This window comes from Nansenia antarctica, assembly GCF_963989245.1.
Source record: "Nansenia antarctica genome assembly, chromosome: 12".
NCBI classification, from domain to species: domain Eukaryota; kingdom Metazoa; phylum Chordata; class Actinopteri; order Argentiniformes; family Microstomatidae; genus Nansenia; species Nansenia antarctica.
Genome location: NC_137682.1, coordinates 19,157,089 through 19,172,289, shown reverse-complemented (window position 1 = coordinate 19,172,289; position 15,201 = coordinate 19,157,089). Strand labels below are relative to the sequence as shown.

General features: G+C 43.6%; 1 protein-coding gene across 1 annotated transcript; it reads right to left on the bottom strand.

Moving 5' to 3' along the window:
• Positions 1 to 670: 670 nt before the first annotated feature.
• Positions 671 to 13,959, bottom strand: fbxo15 (F-box protein 15; the record flags this gene model as incomplete). Its single annotated transcript, XM_080543616.1, has 10 exons — positions 671 to 940; positions 1,497 to 1,621; positions 1,804 to 1,949; positions 4,670 to 4,755; positions 6,862 to 6,991; positions 7,242 to 7,442; positions 9,096 to 9,320; positions 9,404 to 9,508; positions 13,258 to 13,345; positions 13,824 to 13,959. The coding sequence occupies 10 exons, from the start codon at positions 13,957 to 13,959 to the stop codon at positions 671 to 673; spliced, it is 1,512 nt and encodes a 503-aa protein (XP_080399742.1).
• Positions 13,960 to 15,201: the final 1,242 nt, after the last annotated feature.

The window sequence follows — 15,201 nt, the reverse complement described above, 5'->3', positions numbered from 1 at the left end:
CTCTTCATACAGTCAGCGAAGCACAAGTCCATGTGACTCACCAAACTGTGAGTCATTTTTACATTGCTGCTTTCACACACAATGCATTCAATGAACACGTTCTCCAAAATCCATGAACTCAATTCAAATGAGTTTCTGTTTTTCTTTTTCCACTTTATTTTGCACTTTTCATTTTACACAAGTAAATGTAGTGTACTTTGAAGTAAATGTACCGTAACTTACTTTCTGCAAAGATACCACAAAAAATAATAAAAAACACTTAAGGATAGAAGCAAATTGCAGCATTTCTGATTCATTCTTGTTGCCTAATACTTTACAGTTGTACAGTCAACTATTCTGTCTATGATTACTATAAATCGAACCATTTTTATGATGAAATATTGATTCTTGTGAAAATCATTCAAACTATGTACTGCTCCCTGTTGTTAGTGTTTTGTAGGTCAGAGTGTTATGAATGACTGTGTATGCTTTCTGAGTGTACATTGTTGCCAGTGTGTGGTTGAACGAGCTTCTTTCTGAGACATGAATGAAGAAAATGAAATAAATAATACACAAAACTGGAATGCTAAAGCACAACTTCTAACATGAAACAGCTTCAAGCTTGTTGAGAAAAACTAAACAAACTCACCATTCACCGTCATCACATAGATTCGACAAAGCATGTGCGGTCTCAGTACTCTCTCCCAAAGTGCTTGTTGACTTTGGCTATGGCGATGAAGACTTTGAGGCTGATGAGGAAGAACTGTCCTTGCTCCTCTAGCCACACCAACTGCATCTTCACCTTGCCCTCGGTATCCTGGTGGTTGATGAAGAAGTTCTCACCCTCGTAGTCGTAGGAGAGGTTCTTATTGTCAGACGGCACCATAGAGACGGGGGCGTTGATACACCAGAAGGGGTTCTTGGACTCGTCTAGTAGGGTCAGACTCATTATGCAGCAGTTCTACAGAGAGAGGGAGGTGGGAGAGGGGGAAAGACATTAGGACAGTGTTTCCCCCTCACATCTCTTAGGGCAGGGGGCTCAGAGGCCCCCAAATCCACCTCCACGGTTGCCATTACCAACGTTTGAGTTGCATGTAAGGTTTTAGGCAGGGAAAAACATATACACACCCCGTCTATTCAATGGGAGGGGAAACACTCTATTAGGATGGGGGGGGGGGGAAAATGATTTTAGGACATGAGGTTTCTTTTGACATACAATAGTACTTTACCATTATGTATTTTCAAAGGTAAGGAGGTTTTAAAAGGTTAAAGTTAGGCTGGTGGGTGAAAGCCTATTCCTCATCAGATGAATAGTGGGAAAATTCAGATCAACCGTTACTAGACCAACCCCCTAAACCCCCCTAGCCCTAGATCAACTGAGCTGACGCAATCAGATGGGAGTTTGCTATCTGGTAGAAAAGCAACCAATCCTTCCAGCAAGAGAGGCGTTTATGTGCTGATTTAGGCATTGATTTGGGACCATCCACTAGTGTTAGTGTACTACAGTGTACCGGTACCTCCACAGTCCCGCCTAGGTGGTCCGATTTCCAGGGCAGGCTGATCTTGCCACAGAGGGGTCTATGCTGGGACAGGTCGTTCCTGTTGATGGCATTCAACGGAATGAAGCCGTCCTGGATATTACCTAGTCAATGACAACACACAAGCAATGTCACCGTGGAAGAAGAGGCAGATTAGCAGGTATTACTGTATACCACAGTCATTCTTTCTGTACTGTAGGAAGCCCAAGGCAGTAAGCTTTACCCAGGGCCCAACCAGTTTTCTCTTATCTTCAGTATCATTTTCAGAATGTTGTGGTTTCTTTACCTTTCCGACAGTTGAGTTCAGGGAAACGTTCCGACATGATTAGCGTGACCGTGTTGTGAAGTACGATGTGTAGCGAGTAACCATGGAGACCATAGTTGGGGTCTACATCGTCGAAAATGAAGGGGTCTTCTAGAATTGAGTATGGGCTAGATGAGAGAAAAACAAGTGAGTGTAAGAGAATGGATGTCAGTTACGTAATAGGAAAGCACAACCCATGAGGAGGGAGAGGGCAATGGAGATTGTGTGTAAGTGAAAAGGTCAAGATCTTTATTGTCATCGCAGAGTGCAAGTACTATACAACGAAATGCAGTTTAGCATCCAACCATGTTTAGCAAAATAGTGATATAAGGGCATGAAATAAATAGAACAAGAATGGTAGTGATAGGTAACTATGTAAAGCCCTGTTCACACATAGTACCGTGTAAATTACATGGAATCTCAACCGGGTCCACCAGTGATTTTCGCCTTTCACACATTAGCTAAATGCCAGACGATTGCCTTGTTACGCCTTTACACACAATGTCAATGGCATTCCCGGGTTTGCACAAGCTACTTGAATTACGCATTCAACTGGATGCAGAACTGGAACGTAGTAGACGTGAATTCGAACGAGACAGGCGCGTGAGACTGCCATATACCATATATCATACCTACCTACGTTTTATATGTATTTATCATAATTCTTCTCACATTAATTTAATAGCGAGTCAACTCGTATTATGCTTACCATCACCAAGTTCGCTCGCCAACTAAAGCACTTGATTACCGTTTATAAAAACATACTATACTGGTCCAAAAGCACAGTATGGGAGAACTTGCTACAGCACAGCGCACACTGTATTGTCAGCCATGTATGATGCTTCAGTTTCTGGAGAGAGTTTCTGAACACATGACTGAATACATGAAAGAGCAACATATGGTTAGCATAATTGCTCATAAGTCATATTTTGGCCAAATGGAGATATCTGCCTAACTCTATTCTCCTAACACTGCTGATTCACTGCACATTATTGCCTATGCCATCAGTCTATCAGAATGCTTGTTACATTCCAAAATCAATACCTGCCCAAGGCATCTCTTTGACATAGGCATTTTTGACACAAAGATGGCTCGGCTGACCACAAGTGAAGCATGACTTTTATGCTATGAGGCTAACGATATTCTATTAAAAAAACATAGCTCTCGACTGCCAACTGAATTAAAAAAGGAAGCAAAGCAAGCGAGAGAAAAGGTGACGCTACTGTTCATAACATCCATTCTCACCAGTCATAACTTCAGGATCCATTCTCACCAGTCATAACTTCAGGATCCATTCTCACCAGTCATAACTTCAGGATCCATTCTCACCAGTCATAACTTCAGGATCCATTCTCACCAGTCATAACTTCAGGATCCATTCTCACCAGTCATAACTTCAGGATCCATTCTCACCAGTCATAACTTCAGGATCCATTCTCACCAGTCATAACTTCAGGATCCATTCTCACCAGTCATAACTTCAGGATCCATTCTCACCAGTCATAACTTCACGATCCATTCTCACCAGTCATAACTTCACGATCCATTCTCACCAGTCATAACTTCAGGATCCATTCTCACCAGTCATAACTTCAGGATCCATTCTCACCAGTCATAACTTCAGGATCCATTCTCACCAGTCATAACTTCAGGATCCATTCTCACCAGTCATAACTTCAGGATCCATTCTCACCAGTCATAACTTCAGGATCCATTCTCACCAGTCATAACTTCACGATCCATTCTCACCAGTCATAACATCAGGATCCATTCTCACCAGTCATAACTTCACGATCCATTCTCACCAGTCATAACTTCAGGATCCATTCTCACCAGTCATAACTTCACGATCCATTCTCACCAGTCATAACTTCAGGATCCATTCTCACCAGTCATAACTTCACGATCCATTCTCACCAGTCATAACATCAGGATCCATTCTCACCAGTCATAACTTCACGATCCATTCTCACCAGTCATAACATCAGGATCCATTCTCACCAGTCATAACTTCAGGATCCATTCTCACCAGTCATAACTTCAGGATCCATTCTCACCAGTCATAACATCAGGATCCATTCTCACCAGTCATAACTTCAGGATCCATTCTCACCAGTCATAACATCAGGATCCATTCTCACCAGTCATAACATCAGGATCCATTCTCACCAGTCATAACATCAGGATCCATTCTCACCAGTCATAACATCAGGATCCATTCTCACCAGTCATAACATCAGGATCCATTCTCACCAGTCATAACTTCAGGATCCATTCTCACCAGTCATAACTTCAGGATCCATTCTCACCAGTCATAACTTCAGGATCCATTCTCACCAGTCACCAGGAGATGGAGTTATTTCACCATGCAGTCTGCAATAAGGCCTGAGGCTCACACACACAACCACATAACACTATAGGTAGGCTATGCAGTGCAGACTGTATACATCAGTCATTAAAGAAACTGATTATATTCTGTTAACAATTAGCAAGTAAGTAAAAGTGAATTGGTAATTGGATGCAGGTAAAATCAATTATTTCCCCAAGCTCTGACATAAAAGAAATAAGCAAAAAAGAAAAAAAAAGAAAAGAAAGAAAAAGAGACCACAATTGAAACAGTATCATCTATCAGTATCATTCATAAATTGAATAAACACACATAATTCATAAAGCTGTAATGTAAAAGGGTAATGACCCTTGTGTCAAATTAGAGGACATGTGGCTTCCGGGTGTCTTTAAACACTCTTTGAAAACACTAAGCGTGCCATCTGTTGGCAATAAAGACATTTTAAGAGTAAACGAGTAAAAAGTTCTGGCCTTTTCCTAAGCCAGGGGCAGCATAGCATACCGAATGGCCGATCCCAGGAGACTTCTCTCCACCAGTCTGTGAAAGTGGAGGTTGACCATGACAAAGGCAATGGACTGGCTCTGGACCTGCAGAGACAGAGATGGAGACAGAGAGAGAGAGAGAGAGAGAGAGAGAGAGAGAGAGAGAGAGAGAGAGAGAGAGAGAGAGAGAGAGAGAGAGAGAGAGAGAGAGAGATGGAGACAGATAGAGAGAGAGAGAGAGAGAGAGAGAGAGAGAGAGATACGACTTTAGATGAGTTACCATGAGATACCCAACTCAGTCAGATCAGGTGACCAGGTTTCCTTGTTCAACTACACATTCATATATCTCATACATGTACAGTACAGCTATAACTTTGACTGTTAAGTTGAGACTTCATTCTTGTTATTCGCTGGCCTGGCAGGCTAGTTGGCTACATTGTTCACTAGCCAGGTCTGAAAACTATTTACCCCGAACTAGTTACATTTCCATGCCTGGCAGCTACTGTCATCCAAAAACACAGACACATCTGTTTGTACATATTTTTTTCTTTTCAACATTGAAAACCCAGTTTCTGTTTTTAATAACCAGCCACAGGCATCAAATACGATCTAAAATTGGATATTTTGGTTGGGTAACTATAGTGGCTATAGAAAGTAATCACACCCCTTCACTTTTTCCACATGTTGTTGTGTTATAGACTGAATTTAAAATGGATTAAATAAATAACAATTGGCATCAATCCACACACAATACTCCATAATGACAAAGGGAAAACACGTTTTTAGAAATGTCTGCAAATGTATTAAATTTGAAACACAGAAATACCTCAAGTCTTCATACCCTTTGCTATGACACTCATAGCAAACATGTCATCAACAAATCACTCAATCAGTTGAATTGAGTTCATCTTAATGCAAGGATAATAGTTAATGTCATTTTGGAATCAATATCTTTGTTTTTATAGGGTCTCTGATTTACATAGGAATCAACTACACACTGTGTAGATTAGGATGTCACTACCAACTCAGCAAATGTTATAATTTTCTCTTGATCCTGACAAACTCCTCAGTCCCTGCCAGTGACAAATATACCCATAACTAGATCCAGCTACCACTATCCTTCACACGAGAGATGGTGCAGAAACTGCATTGCATGTGCTTGAATAAACACATAAACACATTTCCAGCCACTTTCTTTGCTGTACCACTTGAATTCATTGTTGCAAACACAATTATGGATATGAGATAGATTATTTTTCCATTAAGGGATTCTTTTTGGCCACTTGGTTATAGACCAGTTTTGTAGAGTGACTGAGATGATGTTGTCCCATCGACTATGCTTTTTCCTCTCCACCATTCAACTTTGTAGATTTTTGGACCCCCCCCCCCCCGCCCAATCTGCCCTGAAATTGTGAGGTCTTGAGTTCAATCCCCGGCTGAGTCATACCAAAGACTATAAAAAATATCCTCCATCCTCCTCTCTCCCTCTTTTGCTGTCAACCAAAAGGCAAACATAACAACCAGAGTATTTATAATCTAATAAGAGGTATACATTGATCTTATATGACCCCAATTTATAACATCATTCTAATTGAATATTGGGTTGCTGTGGGCAATGCAGTCAGATAATGTCATTTTAACCTCCCCTCTAAAACTCTCTCACCTGAAAAAAAAATCTTATGTCCATCTATGGAAAAACAGACATTCTCTCACGCAAGCACACTCGCGCTTAAATGTTTTTAATCCCATGCTGGCACAGTGAAGCGAAGTGTGGAGGGATAGGTCTGGCTATAGTGTAACATCATGACTTAATAAAGAATAGTGGAAATCTCAGAGCGTGTGTGTGTGCTTGGAGGGAGCTGAGCCCCGCCCTGCGTGAAATGAGGAGACAAGCGGACAATCGTGGCAGCAAAACGCAGAGATGAGAAACAGATTAAATTAAACGGGTGCACATAAATTAGGCAAATGACACATAATAAACATATTTCGGCCTATACAACTGGGAGAAAAATATTATTATTATTATTATTATTATTATTAAAAAAACTAAAAAACATTCATTTTCCTTGGGGTGGCAGGGGATCGTTGGGGGGCGGGGGCGGCCCAATTGTAGGGGAAACACTGAGTCTATAACACAACAAAATGTGGAAAAAGTGAAAGGGTGACTTTCTATAGCCACTGTATATTCACAGTCATAGATGACATACTTACTCCCCAGAAGCCAATGACGACACCAGAAGGGAAAAACACCAGATTGACCACTTTGTCATTGCCAATGACGACCCCACTCTTAGCGATGTTGTTTCGGTCAAACTTGGCTATCAGTGATCGCCAGCCAGGTCTGAGGGGGGGAGACAGAGAAACATGCACATCACTACATACCACAAAGATAAAATATGACTTGACATGGATGGATGGATAGCAGATACTGTAAGTAAAACAGATAAGTGGATGAATGTGTGTGTGTGTGTGTGTGTGTGTGTGTGTGTGTGTGTGTGTGTGTGTGTGCGTGTGTGTGCGTGCGTGTGAGTGAGAGATACAGAGTCATAGGCATGGATGGGTAATAGATAGGTAGATAGGTACAGACTGACTTGTTGAGGGTGGGGCAGTTGAGTGCGACTCTAATGACCCCGTGGACCTGCAGAGTAGAGATGTCATGGAAGAGAGGCCAGACGCCACTGCTCCAGCACACAGTCACAGAGGACTCTGAGAAGTAGGTGTGGCCTCTTTCAAACGTGACCTCGCGCCCACCTTTATCTGACAGCGTGATCTCCCAGGTAACACGGCGGTTTCTGTAAGGGAAGAATGTTGTCAGTTTTCATATTCATAATTGAACATGATGAACCTGTATTTAGTTTATTTTCAGTATAGTTTGTTTTTCCCTGTATGTTTTTGTAGTCAACTGAATCTAAGACTACAATTCCCTTGATGCTTAGATACTAGGTGACATTTTTGACACAGGTGTTGTGCATTGGCTAAATCAAGTGATGTTGTTTGAACCCTTAAAACCCACTGCATTCACTTATCTGCTTTATGCCTGAGGAAGGTCTATGACCGAAAGCTCGCAATAAACTACTTTTTTTTTGCACAGTGTTTGAGTGTGCGGATGCTCTTATTTTGCACTAGTTTGTTTTCTGTATCACACATATTAGCCAAGCAGCAGGAAGCAGGCTATTCCTATTGCTTAGCCATGCAACTGCATTAGATTGTGACTGTGAAGGTGCAGCAAACACGATGACCCAATAAAATTGCAACGACTTGCAACAGCCGAAATGAAACTGCAGCTATTCAGATACATTTTTGGATCCAATTCTGTCCGAACAGCGACTCAGGAACTCCCCCGCTGTGTTGCATCCTGTGCTGGGCAGAAGCACTATTCCCTATCAATTAAGTGAGGGACTAAAACTAAAAACCAGAACAGCCAGGAGGCCCTAGCGGCATGGGGGAATTGCACTGCCTGTTGTGTGTGTGTGTCCGTCGTCTTGTGAAATGATTATTACCGGGGTAAATCGCATCCTCCCGCGTGTCTAACACAGAGGCTCCTCAGGGACCTCTTTCTGGGCAGGTGGAGGGGGGGAGGGGGGGCGGAGGATGGAGAGAGTGGGGGGGGGGGGGGTCCAAGTAATTTATTTCAACAATTCGCACAGCCTCGGCAAGGAACACAATTATTTCTCCTTCCCCTCTGTAGCGCCGCTGCTGCCATGGAACTCAAAATTGAGTGCTGCGCTGCTTCTAATCAGGAGGTTAGAAAAACACTGCAGAAACCGCAGCAGAATCGCTCTCGGCCATGTGTTGGTATCCCCCCAAGCATTTCAGTCGGGCACTTCCTCCCTCACCTTTAATAAGACAGGGTCGTTAGGAAAGGGAGAAGATAAACAACCGTGCCTCGTGTTTGATTGCGAGAGGCTCGCGTTTGTCCTCACGGTTCCGTGTGAACCCCTGTAACAATAGGGCACTGCTTCGTCTCCAAAGTTTAACTTTACAGAGAGAGAGAGAGACAGATCGCCTTCCTTGACAGCGCGAGGCAATAATTCCCACACATACAGCCATCTAAATAGCAATGAAAGGTCTGCCCCGCTGTCACTGAAGAGGCAATGAGAACAGCGCAAATATTGAAGTTGGGGGTGTGTGAGAAAATACATATCGAAGAGAAATCTCTTAAATATGAATGAAGGGTGAGCCTGGCTGGCTGCCCGTCTAATGAAGGTAGTCATGTTTTTTTTTCTTTCATCTGAGCTAAATAACATTTTATATTTGACTATCAAGAGAGTGTCAAGAGAGTGTTTGAGCAAATAAGAAATATGCGTGCGCACACACACGCACACGCACACGCACACACACGAGCACGAGCACGCACACACACACGCACACACACACACACACACACGCACACACACACACGACAGAAACTGGCCAAACTAAAGGGGCAGTACACTATGTCTAACCTGAGGACTCTCTCTGTCTGGCCAGGCAGCCCTGTGTATGGGTTGATGGTCCTCAACTCTTTCTCCCATTTCTTATCGTAACCAGCCATGGTGGTGAAGTACCGCTTCCTCCAGTAGCCCTGAGGCCTCTCCAGAAGATCCATGCCCCTCAGCTCCTGTCCAACCTCATCCATGCACTTCAGCTTCCCCTTTTGACTCTTCTCGTACATCTTGTGCCACATTGCACTGAAAATAAATAAGTCACAATGTCAGGTGCCCCGTTGGACTGATAGGGATCGATTTTGTGTCAGCTATTCTCTTCTCCTTACTTGTTGTTGCCCAGCTGATAAAAAAGCTTATTGACAAAGCCAATACAGTAGAGAGAAGAGGCATCCAGGTGTGAAAGGATCTTCATCAGGATCTCAGGTGGCAATCTAATAAAAGGTCAATTAGGAACGATTCAAAACACAAATGAAAGCGGTCCGTCTCAATCGGGCAGAGAGCAGCAGTGCAAGCGAAACCTCTCCTGTGAAATCTATGTTGAGCTAATTGAAACTAATACAAATATTCTGTTCAGAAAGGAGGGACCCAGGCAACAGAGAATGCAATACAGTTCATTTGTGTCCATATCTGAAGGTGTGGGGGTAAACTGTAACCTGCATTTTACAGGTGCATTTATATATATAAATGTAGAGGCATTACCTGCTATGTGCCTACCTGGTGATGTGGTTTTGAGTACAGACAGCTGGTTTGACAGCATGTCTGGAAGACCTTGGTGCAGGATGGCGGCGGACTGCAGGAGCCTGATGTGGCATCATCACTGGCTCTGCACAGTTTGACGCTAAGCACCTAAAATTAGGAAATCAAAGATGCATTTGCAAAGTAAAGCACTGTCTCTAACAAAAATGGCACAGGGGAAAAAAAGAAGTCAAATCAGCTTCCTGTCGTGTGGCGGCTAGCTTTTATCTCCAGGCCTGCACACTTCGTGAGTTTAGAATGGGTTCTATCTCCGTTTAGGGCAGTTCAGAGATATTGAGCGTCAACGTTTTTACATTCCATTATGTTCTGTGAGATGGAACCTTTGTATTTTATGAATTACTAACTCAAAAATGTCAACATTTTAAAAATAACACCACACAGGCATTAATAAACACCTAATGGATCAGATTATGTAAAAAAACTCAATTTCGATAAAAATGGAGATAGAACCTTATGATTCTAACGTCACGGAATGCTTCGGGGGTCCTGCGGGCGGATTCTCCTTTAGAAGGACACTGAGTCGTCTTTGCAGTCGGACCTCTTCCGTTTATTTCCAGCGTCTTCCTGTCAAATCTCACTTTGAAACTTGAGAAAGGCTGTCTGCGTCCAGTAGCCATGGTTACAGCCATGGTTACAGCACACTTCTTCTGCGCGCAGGCAGGGTTGCCAGATAATAATAATAATAATAACTTTTATTTGTATATAGCTCCGGACGTCACGTGACTCGCGTCACAGCTCAAAGTGCTCTCTAATCATTATATAATCTTGGGGTTATTATGGGGCGGGTTACCGCCGAATTAAATGGGCTACTTTTCATCACACTGGGCAGGAAAACAAATAATTGGGCATCAAAACGTCAGTGCCTGAAAGTTACAAAATGCGTGAAGTTAAAACACTATGAATGACAACAGACATACAGTTTAGGGGCAGGAGATGCCCAATAGTAATTTTCCAACAATATAGGTTTTGGGCTGGTTTTTGGTCGTCATAGTTGTTTTCAGTCTGTGGTTAGGCTGGAAATGTTCAATCCCATCTGGCAACCCCGGCCAGGTTTTCAATGTGTGGGACAGCAAGCCAGCTACTGCACTCTGGTTAGTTACAGCATTACTATGCCAGCTAGTAACGAGACCAACAATTCAACAAACTAAGTAAACACTAAGCTAACATGTGCAAAAGCAGACTAGCGACATGCATTAGTCACTTTGTCAAGTGTTGTTGTCGTTGACGAAAGGCTGTTTGGTATTAAGGTGTTTTCGTACCTGTCTGCGTGCTCAGTTTGTCCATGTGCAACTTACTGGTGGTCAACCATCGTTCTGAAATACAGAAATGACTGTGCCTGTGGATATGCAGGTGGTGCACTTAATTACGAAGAAGCAGGATAATTTAAAGTTGGGATACAACATGTTGATCGCAGCTAGGTGAACGAGGAGGAAATCTTTAAGCGTTCCGAAAAAAAAAAAGGCACTGACCATGCTTTGCTCAGTTGTTTTCATAATAAGGATGCTGACAAACACACACACTCACACAGACACACACCCACACACACTTACACTGGTTGATTAATTGATGGCGCACTGTTAGATTATACATAAAAGATATAGGGAGAATGAGAAGAGGATCGAGAAAACAGCTGGTGATCAATCCATGTGTGGGTACCTGGGTTCCACTGGCGGACTCAGTAGGGGGCCAGGGGGGGGGGCATTTTTGAGTGGCAAAAATGCCCTTTTGAGTGGCGAAAATGAGAGGACGTGCCCTATTGGTGCCCCTCCAATGGTCTAAATTTGACCACAGTTGAAAAACAGTTGAAAAACTTCGCACTAAAGTGCCCTTTTGAGTGGCAAAATTAGAGGATGTGCCCTATTGGCTGCCCTTCCAATGGTCTAAACTTGACCATGTGCACATGGGGTCCCATGTTGTGCAGTAGGTGCCCTTTTTTTCTTTTCGCCCCTGCCCTTCAAACAGCCTGAGTCCACCACTGCACACACACACACACACACACATACACTGGTTGATTAATTGATGGCGCACTGTTAGATTATACATTAAAGATATAGGGAGGATGAGAAGAGGATCGAGAAAACAGCTGGTGATCAATCCATGTGGGTACCTGGGTTCATATATCCATCCCCCCACACTAGTGATGCATGACTCCAAAACAGACAAAGAGAGAGACGTAGGCTATTAGTGATCAACAGTTTACTTTCAAAATGAAAACAACCCCCCTATGGTGCACGGAGATCTCCAGGTCCACAATATATATACTGTATATACGTATATATCGCTCAGCGGGAAGGTTGAGTGTCAATGGTCAAACCAGTGGAGGAACTTGGGAAATCAACTATCGCTTTGATGTAGGGGTTCAGAGGGGCCACAGAACTCAATGAAAATATTTTTCTCTGCAGCTTCTTTTGAGAAAGAATCTGAGAGATATCTCTCAGGTTTATAGAGGGAGCCCTGTGGCCTCACTGGAGACATGGACATACAGTAGGCCTACCTGCCTGTACGCAACATACACACGCACGCACGCACGTGTAACAGAGTTAAATATGTTATTGGGAATGTTCACCAACATGTTTGTTTTGAGTTCGTTTCATGTTGTGCACACTGCCTGGAGGTCTTTTTGTTTGTTCATGTATTTTGTATGTTATGCATGTTTTTGTTCAGATGGAGGAGGAGATCTGGGAGTCCCTCTTGATGCAATATTATTTGTTTGAGCCTCTGTACAGGTATGTGGATGTGTTGTAAATTGTATTAGATTGTATATTAGCCTAATAACTGTGGGTTCTGTGAATTGGTGTTTTGTTTTATTTTAATTTATGAATAGCAGCCTACAATGTATTGTATATAATGTACATTGTCGATATTATTATCATTCTGTATACTTTTTTAACTCTCTTGATTCACTTGCTGAACAGAGATAGAGGAGGAGATCTGTGAGTCCCTGTTGATGCAATATTATTTGTTTTAACCTCTGAACAGAGAAGAGATGAGACCCTTCCAATAAAAGAACAGACCCACAGCACAACCTTCTTGTCGTCCATACTGAAACACAACGCAGAGGTTAGCGGGACTGGACAAGCTGATCCACTCCTGTCACCATGGTGCCGTGACCCGTCTTCAGGACAGAAGATCAGCTCCAGTCTGGTCGCCGTGAGAAGCTGCTACCGTCTTTTCTCTTACATTGCATTTAGTGTTTGTTTTCCCTCTTTTTTTTCTATGTCTGTGAATGTCATAGGTGGTGGTTGCGACCTCAGTCTTGAGTCATTAGTCACATAGTGACTTCTTTTTTTGTGTACATATCTATAAGGTGACTTCTATTGTGTGACACACAGAAGGTCAGTTATTTTTGCCTTTTTGTACTCAGGGTTGGTATCGTATGCACCTGTTTTGTTTTACTTCGATAATTCCTAGTTCTAAGGTTTACTCCAGGTTGCTCTGGCTATGATGGCAGAGGGTGGTACAGATCCAGATCCTGTGGGTGGTGATGTGAGGGTGGGTGCTGACGGTAACTCCTTTTGGAAACAAAAGAGAGGTGTTTTGTTAAGGGAACACAGTGAGACTCCGATCAAAATAGTAGGTCACACAGACACACCTGGGAGAGGTGTTTTGTTAAGGGAACACAGTGAGACTCCAATCAAGAGTAGGTCACACAGACACACCTGTACTCACTTCCACACGTTATGATGACTACTGTAGGCCAGGCGCCTCTAGTCTGCATAGGGAAGAGCAAAGCCCAGACATAGGTGCTCTGATCACTCAGTTAGCTGACCAGATAGGCCAGTCAATAGCAGCGAAACTTTCATTCTGAAGCTAGTTGCAACAGCGGACATGTCACTGAGGGCCCTGGAGTGAGCCAGCCTGCAGAGATGACACTATCCGATGTCAAGTTGGTCATGCAGTCTGATGCCAAGGAGACCCTAACCCCTGTTCAGGGGGGATGGTAATGACAAGTTCACAGTATGTGAATGGGAGATTCTCATGACTCCTTACCTGCGGAGGAGGGGGTTCCCACTTCGTGAGCATTCACAGATGATACAAGACTCCTGGGTAAGGCGAGCGATGTGGTCAGGCTCCGCAATGATCCGTCTATCGAGCATGTCCAGTCCCCTTCATTGATATTCGACATCCTGAAGCAGCACTTTGGCTGCCGCAAGGTTGGCAGATCGGTGGTTCAAGCCTCGGCTGGCTTCATGTCGAAGTGTCCTTGGGCAAGACACTGAACCCCAAATTGCTCCCAATGAGCGGGCTGGCGCCTTGCATGGTAGCTTGCCACCATTGGTGTGTGAATGTGTGTGTGAATGGGTGAATGAGAGGCCATTGTAGAAGCGCTTTGGAATAAGGCGCTATGTAAGTCAGTCCATTTACCATTCAATGTGTGCTGCCGCAGGCTGCCCCTCCAGCCTGCGACAGAGCAATGTCAGACATTCATGACGTGGCTGGCCACCAGGGACAAGCTCGAATATTGGCTCTTTCAAGGCAACGGTTCTTCTGGTCGGATATGGAGGCAGACATCAAGGAGTATGTGTGATGCTGCAAGAGGTGTGTGCTAGGGAAGTCTCCAGAGCCATCAGCCCGTGCACCTTTGGAGAATATCAAGACAACAGCTTTGACGCAACTGGTATGTATGGATTTCTGGTCACCAGAAGACAACAAATAGCCATCCGTGGATGTTCTTGTGGTTACAGACCACTTTACTAAGTTGGCCCACGGCTTCCCATGCACCAATCAGACAGCTAAACAGGTTGGTAAGAGGCTCTGGGACAGCGTGTTTTGTGTGTATGGATTTCCTGAAAGGATCCATTCTGATCGTGGAGCAAACTTCAAGAGCAACCTGATAGCGGAGTGAAGTCCCATACTACTGCATACCATCCCATGGGGAATGGGGGAACAGAACCCTGGGGAACATGCTTCGGACTCTCCCTCTTCGAGCAAAACAACACTGGCCGCAGCAGATTCAGCCACTTACCTTTGCGTACAACGCCACTGTACGTGAGACTACTGGTCAAGCCCCATTCTTTTTGATGTTTGGCCGTGTCCCAAGGTTGCCGGTGGACATTATGTTCAAGCCGGTGTTCCATGACCCTGTTGTTGTTGATTGCAACTCATATGCAAAGTCTTTGCTTTTTGGCCTCAAAGACGCCTTGGAGATTGCCCAGCAGCATCCCTCAGTTGAACAGCAGCATCAGGCCCGCCAGTATAATCAGCGTACCGAGGGTGCTTGGTCTCGGAGATCGCTTGTAAATCTTATTAGATTTTATATTAGCCTAATAACTGTGGGTTCTGTGAATTGGTGTCTTGTTTTATTTGAATTTATGAATAGCAGCCTACAATGTATATTGTCTATATAATGTATTGTAGGAGCCATGAA